Source organism: Asterias rubens, chromosome 10 (assembly GCF_902459465.1).
Source record: "Asterias rubens chromosome 10, eAstRub1.3, whole genome shotgun sequence".
NCBI classification, from domain to species: Eukaryota; Metazoa; Echinodermata; class Asteroidea; order Forcipulatida; family Asteriidae; genus Asterias; species Asterias rubens.
Window position 1 is genome coordinate 8,626,460 of NC_047071.1, and position 7,217 is coordinate 8,633,676.

A 7,217-nucleotide genomic window follows, 5' to 3' on the forward strand; every position below is an offset into this window, starting at 1 on the left:
GTCTTCATTGTTGGAGTAATATCAGTCGGTTGAACCGAAGAGTATTTTATTTGGTGAGTCCAATTATGGCGAACTTTAAAAACTTCTCAAAACAGGACAACACTTCTGCCAAGCCGATGTCTGAAGATCCATCGCTATATCCTTACGAAGCTCGTATCGGTTTAGCCTGCGTTTGGATCTCAGTCTCCATTTTGGGCCTCGTTGGAAACAGTCTCGTCATCTGGTCCGTCATCCTGTCTAAGAAACTCCGCACCGTGACCAACGCCTTCGTGGTCAACCTCAGCGTGGCTGATTTCTGGACCAGTCTCTCATACCCGTGGATTGCTGTAGCTTTGGTCAGCCACGATAGCTGGCCCTTGGAGTCAGAGGTCCCATGCATTATAGCTGCTTGTCAGCTTTACACAGGTCTTGGTGCGAGTTTGTACACTTTGGCGTCAATAGCTTTGAATCGAGCTGTCCTCATCACTCAACCCATGAATACCTACCGTGTGTGGTATTCCCCGTCTAAAGTAACCGTCATGATCGCAATGACATGGATTGTTTCCTGTAGTCTGGTATTCATCCCGCTAATTCTCAACATTGGCGAGTTGGGTTTCGATCCTGAGAGTAACACGTGCTCAGATATAGATACCAATCCACGTGGTGAAGAGTACAACCTGATTCAGTCTTTGGGTTTTTACCCAGTCCCAATGCTCATCATCATCTGTTGCTACACGGCACTCTACATCCATCTCAAACGACACTTCAGGAAACAGAAAGCAAGGAACACCTATCAAGAAAGTGCAACCCCTGCCGACAAATCAATAGGAGAAAGATCCGTCAGTCTAAGTGTCATAACAGCGGACACCTCGGTGTCTTCACAAAGAGAGCTCACTGCAGACCGGTCCTCAAAGTCAGTAGGGTCCTGTGTGTCTTTGTCCACTACTGACGTGGTTAAACTGGACGGCAAATTATCCAACAGCCTCACCCAAACCTCTACCGGGGCGTCTTCGCAGAGTGATCTCGAAGGAGCAAATGGGATGCAATCGGTAACAGGTACAGCAAGCTCAGCGACTGTAGTAAGTGGAAACCAATCGAGAAACGCCATGGGTCTGTCCAACGCAAAGCATCGCCAAGCAATCAACCGGCAGCAGGTATCTATCACCAAGAACCTCTTCCTTGTGTTTTGCATCTTCACCTTACTACTGTCTCCTTACTACATATCACTAGCCGTGCCATCCAGCCGTAAGTTTGTTCTCTACGGGGTCACCATTACCATCTTCAATAGCTGTGTAAACCCCATCATCTACACCATCAACCACCCACAGTTCAAGATAGTGCTACGAAAGATAATTCAGTGCCGCCTCTCGGAGATACCGGAACCGTCAGATTTTTTGAAGTCTGTTCTGACTATAAATCGCAGAAACTAGAGAGTGAAAAGTTGTACATTGCAATGAGCTGTTGCACCATGTTCTAAACTCGAGACTCTGTTGTTTATTTCACAATACTTTTTGTTGCAAAAGTTCGGGGCATTTTAGTGGTTTTGATTTTGTCGTGCTGCCCTACACAAGTGCAGTGTGTATACAAAAATGTAAACAGATGTGTTTACGACGTAGCCTGTAATGATTTAATTATGCCGTGTTCGTGACCTACAATTTCCCAAATGATAAACAAGGATCTTCATTGGCGTTACGGAATAGTGTGTAAAGAGTTAAATGATGTTGCATTAAGAACACAGACAGAATAAGTCAAACATGACCTTTGTTTATAATAAGTGTAACATTGTGCATTCTTTGGATTTTCTGGCAGGCAAGACATTGCACTGGTCATATGGGAAAGTTGACATTTTGTGTCATATTTTCCACATATTTTATATCCAAGAGTTATGATAGTAACAGCTGGACAAGCTTTGAGATGTGCCCCTTTCATCATATCAAAAGTTGATAAGAATTAGACAGCGCAATCTCCATAAGATTTTATGTTTTCTCCCATTGGGCTGTGTATAAATCGTGCCTGCAGGAAGTCCAGGCTTGGTGGACGGCTGTTTTATAACCATGTGATTCACAGAACACATCGACGTATCACTCTTAAAGTTAGTACCAGTAAAAAAACCTTTGGTTTAGAAGCCTACAACAACTCGGGGGTGTTGTTAAGTATTTTTTTTTATAAACATATCACTTTGTAGTAGTGTAAAAGATACCGGTTGTTATGCCTCAATAATTGAATATGAGAAGCGTAACTACAGTTACTTTTCCCAGATTCCTTTTAGAGATTATTCTCCCTGCGTGGACTATTACTAATATTCGCTCTGGATTTTCTACGATATTTTAAAAACACGACCTTTTGAAATGAATGTTTCACATGTAAAGTTTTATTGAATACATTTACATTTAAAGGTCTACAACAATCAGACGATTTCGAAAACCAAAAGTATACTTATGTAGGTAAAAGGTGATTATGGACGGGCATTAACCTATGGCTAGAGGCCACTCTCTGGCATTATTCACGAGCCTCGAAGTGTGACGTCAGATGTTCAGTTATGAGACTGGAAATGAAATTTGTTTTAGTGGTGAATGTTTTTTACATGGCGTGAACTCGTCCGTGGACTTGAAAATTCTTTCTTAGCACTAGATTTAGACTGATTTCGAATCACGTAGGCCTATATAATCAATACGTGTTGTTATTTGATTTCATTTTTAAGGTTTTCAGCGCGATTGCAATGGCTTCCTTTATAGATTGGTAGATTTAAGGCGCGGAGAATCAGAGCAATACACCCAGAACTCGCGGAATGCAATGCTCTGTCATTGATGCACCAGCCCACGCACCAAATATCGCGTGCTTACATAGCGATGCCGTTTGACTCAACTGTCAACATTTGCATACACTACTTTCGTAGAAGTGAAAAAGCACACATCTGTCAAACGTTAAGTAAGTCTAGAATAAATTGTATATAAGGTTGAACAACATCGCAGATCATGAATACAAGCGTAGAAGCTGGACAAAATAATGTGTTATGATAACCCTGAAGGGACAACACATTGCGCATAATTCTTTATATACCTTTGTAATTTGCAACGTCGCTATTGTATTATTTGCAAACAGCTCTGCAAATATTTTTGTTGTGAAGTATCTAAGCATAGTTATGATAACGACAATATTTATCGCAAATATTTGCAAAGATATAAGTGCGAAGTCGCAAATTTGCATTTTGTTGTAATATTTGGACAGACATTTAATGGATACATTTTGTTTTATAATGGTTGCGACAGCACAAATTGCAAATAATCTTTGATGTGTAATATCCTTTCAGTGCCACCAAGGTAATTATTATTCGTTTTAGCAAAGTAAATGGAATCGTCGTTTCTGTACTCTTAAAAAAAAAAAAAAAAAACGTCGGTCACATTTGACCTGGAACCGGGTCCCACGGTCCTGACCCAGTTATGGATCAATAACCCGGAGTCTGTGTGCAAACAATTAAAAGGGTCAAACTTTACACAAAACTCCCTTTTCTCTAACCACATTTTTACGGGTCGGGTCAGCCTGAGCCGGGATTGGGGTCAATTCTGACCCGGGAATTTTTAGATTTAAATAATAATTATTTTGCTAATTAAACACTTTTAGGTCAGCACTAGTGGGACTATGTCTATCAATACATCTCATGTGTTATAGTTAGAGCCATTGTGATGACTCGGTTGGTAAAACGACTGAACATTGTGCCGTCAAGTTCAAGCCAGGGATAATAAAAGACTACTTTGCATGCTTTGGTCGAGTACTAAAAAGTTGATATGTTTGTTATTTAGCCAAAGGTAGCAAATCTAAGACAAATGTCGCGAAAGTTTTGTCTTAGCTCTCATTGTTCCTTATCCACACATGTCTGATCCCCTTCAACAGCTTGTGTAAAACTTGCTTGCAACATGTACCGAGGCCTATTAGCTATGCCGTACTCTGTAAACAAGCTATAACGAAGATGGAGATATTTAGGCCAGTGCTTTTTGTCAAACTGTCAACAGCCAATCTTGCCTACACATGACAGAGCCTACGTGGTTGGGTAGCTAGGTAGAACAGTCGCTGCGTTCAGTCACGCTGCCAATAGATTGTATTTGGCACAACTAGTTTACATTTATAACGTACAGTCCGTAAATGCATCAGTTTTCGGCTGAGTTGATAATGATAGATAATAACACACGATGAATTACACAGCCACTAATAATTTGGACCCGTCACTTTACCAATATAAAACTCGCATTGGTGTGGTCTGTGTTTGGATCGTAGCCTCTATCATCGGCCTCGTTGGAAACAGTCTCGTCATCTGGTCCGTCATCCTGTCCAAGAAACTCCGCACCGTGACCAACGCCTTCGTGGTCAACCTCAGCGTGGCTGATTTCTGGACCAGTCTCTCCTACCCGTGGATTTCAGTAGCTTTGCTCAGCCATGGAAGCTGGCCTATGGAGTTAGAGGTCCCGTGTGTCATTGCTGCTATTCAACTTTATACCGGTCTTGGTGCGAGTCTTTATACTTTGGCATCCATAGCTTTGAACCGCATGGTCCTCATCACTCAAACCACGAATACCTACAGTTGTTGGTACACCCCGCGTAAAGTAGCCGTCATGATCGCAACGACTTGGGTCATCCCGTGTGTTGTGACTTTCCTCCCACTGCTTCTTGGCATAGGCTCCATTGGTTACGATCCACAAGACAATACAATATGTTCAGACAAAGATGGTCATCCACGAGGTCCCGAATACAACCTGGCACAATCTGTTGGTCTATACCCAGTCCCAATGCTCATCGTCATCTGTTGCTACACGGCACTCTACATCCATCTCAAACGACACTTCAGGAAGCAGAAAAAGAGGAACTCTATGCAAGGCAAACCATCTGTCTGTGGAGATGTTGAAGCATCTAGTTGTCTCACATGTGACGATTATAGAAACAATACATCACACGTTGTCGCAAAAACCCGTCTGGCAATCAGCCATCAACAACTTGCCATCACCAAGAACTTGTTCCTTGTGTTTTGCGTCTTCACTGTGTTACTCTCTCCTTATTTCATCTCTCTCGCTGTGCCGTCTAGCCGTAAGTTTGCCCTGTACGGAGTTACCATTGCCATCCTCAATAGCTGTGTAAACCCCATCATCTACACCATCAACCACCCACAGTTTAAGGTGGTACTCCGAAAGATAATTCTGTGCCGCTATTCGGACATACCAGAACCTTCTAATTTCTTAAAGTCAGTTTTAACATTGCAGAGAAACTGATAATTTGTGCCGGTTTTGTGACACGTTGTCGTATTATATTAAGCCATTGTAAATGGTTGACACATAATTGTACTTGCACTATTGTGGTTTGGGTAAACATGACTGTAGGCCTGCACTAAAACAAAACGGTGTGCTCCTGTGCTGTATCAAGGCCGAGCGATCTAGTTCACCAGACCCAAGCTCTGGTGTTGTCAGCAGCAGAGTGTGGGTTCGAATCCCGGTCATGACGACTGTACCCCTGCTGAGCAAGGTATGTGCGGCACCTAAATGTAGCCCGAGCCCTAAATTTAGCCTGACCTATGTAGCCCCAAACATGTACCAAAATTTAGCCCGGACCTATGTAGCCCCAAACATGGGTACATGTTTGGGGCTACATTTAGGTCAGGCTACATTTAGGGCTCGGGCTACATTTAGGTGCCGCACACATGTAACAATAATGCCTCGAAAGGTTGGGGAAGTGGCATTCTATACTCTATCAGCCATGCTCCCAGTGGTTGACATATGCCAACATCCTTACGGACTGTGAAGGGGATAACACTGATCAGAAGTAGGTGACAACGTGCCCCTGTGTATAAATCTGTGGATCGACAGCCCAAAACAGTGTAGCCCCCCTTCTTGAAAATTCCGTGCAGCCATGTGAGTTTGGCGATAAGCCTCGTAAATAACGGAAAACCCCGTTATCTCAAAATGGCTATTATGACAACTGGAACTGCGTCTTTGTACATGGTGGGCTTGAAGTTTCACAGCATGGAATTGTCGAATAAGACTAATTTGCAAAGCATATATGTGTTTTACGATTCTGATATTGAACAGTGAGTTATGTCCACTGAAACTTCGTTCTACTCTGAGATTCTCGACCAATTTAAGGTACGGTGCGGTATTACCGACTTCATGCAGTTTTGCGAAACGGCCAGAAACGGAAAAAATAAAAGGCCTAAAGGCCTGCTTCAATAATATTATAGCACCAATATCCTATGACAAAAAGAAAATACCATCATAGACGTCCTAGGCCCATTAATTAAGCCCCATTGACTTGTTGAACAAAATATTAGTTGACATGCTTGAGATAAATTAATTATAATTATATTAAATTGGTAACTATTGCTTGTAAATATGTATTTCTGGTGTCACTTGTCTGCAAGTATTTGAGTTTGCGTTTAAAGGCAGTGGACACTATTGGTAATTACTCAAAATAATTATTAGCATACAACCTTACTTGGTATCGAGTAATAGAGAGAGGTTGGTAGTATAAAACATTGTGAGAAATAGCTCCCTCTGAAGTGGAGTAGTTTTCGAGAAAGAAGTAATTTTCCACAAATTTGATTTCGAGACCTCAAGTTTAGAATTTGAGGTCTCGAAATCAAGCATCTGAAAGCACACAACTCCGTGTGACAAAGTATTTTTTCTTTCATTATTATCTCGCAACTTTGACGACCGATTGAGCTCAAATTTTCACAGGTTTGTTATTTTATGCATATGTTGAGATACACCAACTGTGAACACTCGTCTTTGACAATTACCAATAGTGTACACTGTCTTTAAGTCTTTCAGCCTCGATCATGATCTTGGGGACCTCTTGTGCAGCACATAGGAAGAGTCGATGTTATGGCTAAATTCCCCCATTATACCTTTATCACAGATGCAGCCATCTTGATTTTCTCCCATTCAAATCAATGAAACCAAACCGAGGCTGGAAGGAAAGATAGTCTGGTTCCTTCTTGTACAATGAGTACTAGCATCTATTTACATCTTTTGGAAACAAGATGACCATGCCAAGATGGCGGCAGCGTGATAATGGTCTATGAGTTGATTGTACAATATTTTTTTTTACTTTTAAAAATGTATCTGTTTTACATAAACAGATACATTTTTAAAAGTAAAAGAAAAAAATGTTCAACCGTGTTTTGCTCATAACAATGTCTCAAACAATCCCTGTTGAATATAATACCAAACGAAAGCTCAAACATTCGCTCTTAACAA

General features: G+C 41.5%; 2 protein-coding genes across 2 annotated transcripts; both read left to right on the forward strand.

The window, feature by feature from the left end:
* The first annotated feature begins 65 nt into the window (after nucleotides 1-65).
* LOC117295626 (melatonin receptor type 1B-A-like) lies at nucleotides 66-1,506 on the forward strand. The gene is made up of 2 exons (XM_033778331.1): nucleotides 66-896; nucleotides 1,107-1,506. Exons 1-2 carry the CDS (start codon nucleotides 66-68, stop codon nucleotides 1,407-1,409), a joined length of 1,134 nt encoding a protein of 377 aa, XP_033634222.1. The 3' UTR covers nucleotides 1,410-1,506.
* Nucleotides 1,507-4,140: 2,634 nt separating this feature from the next.
* LOC117295628 (melatonin receptor type 1B-A-like) lies at nucleotides 4,141-5,237 on the forward strand. The gene has a single exon (XM_033778332.1). The coding sequence runs from the start codon at nucleotides 4,167-4,169 to the stop codon at nucleotides 5,235-5,237; it is 1,071 nt and encodes a 356-aa protein (XP_033634223.1). The 5' UTR covers nucleotides 4,141-4,166.
* The last annotated feature ends 1,980 nt before the right edge of the window (nucleotides 5,238-7,217 follow it).

Coding starts and splice junctions, on each gene's coding strand:
- LOC117295626 (XM_033778331.1), top strand. CDS start 66: ATGGCGAACTTTAAAAACTTCTCAAAACAGGACAACACTTCTGCCAAG. Junction 897..1,106: donor CAGACCGGTCCTCAAAGTCA/GTAGGGTCCTGT, acceptor TCCAACGCAAAG/CATCGCCAAGCAATCAACCG.
- LOC117295628 (XM_033778332.1), top strand. CDS start 4,167: ATGAATTACACAGCCACTAATAATTTGGACCCGTCACTTTACCAATAT.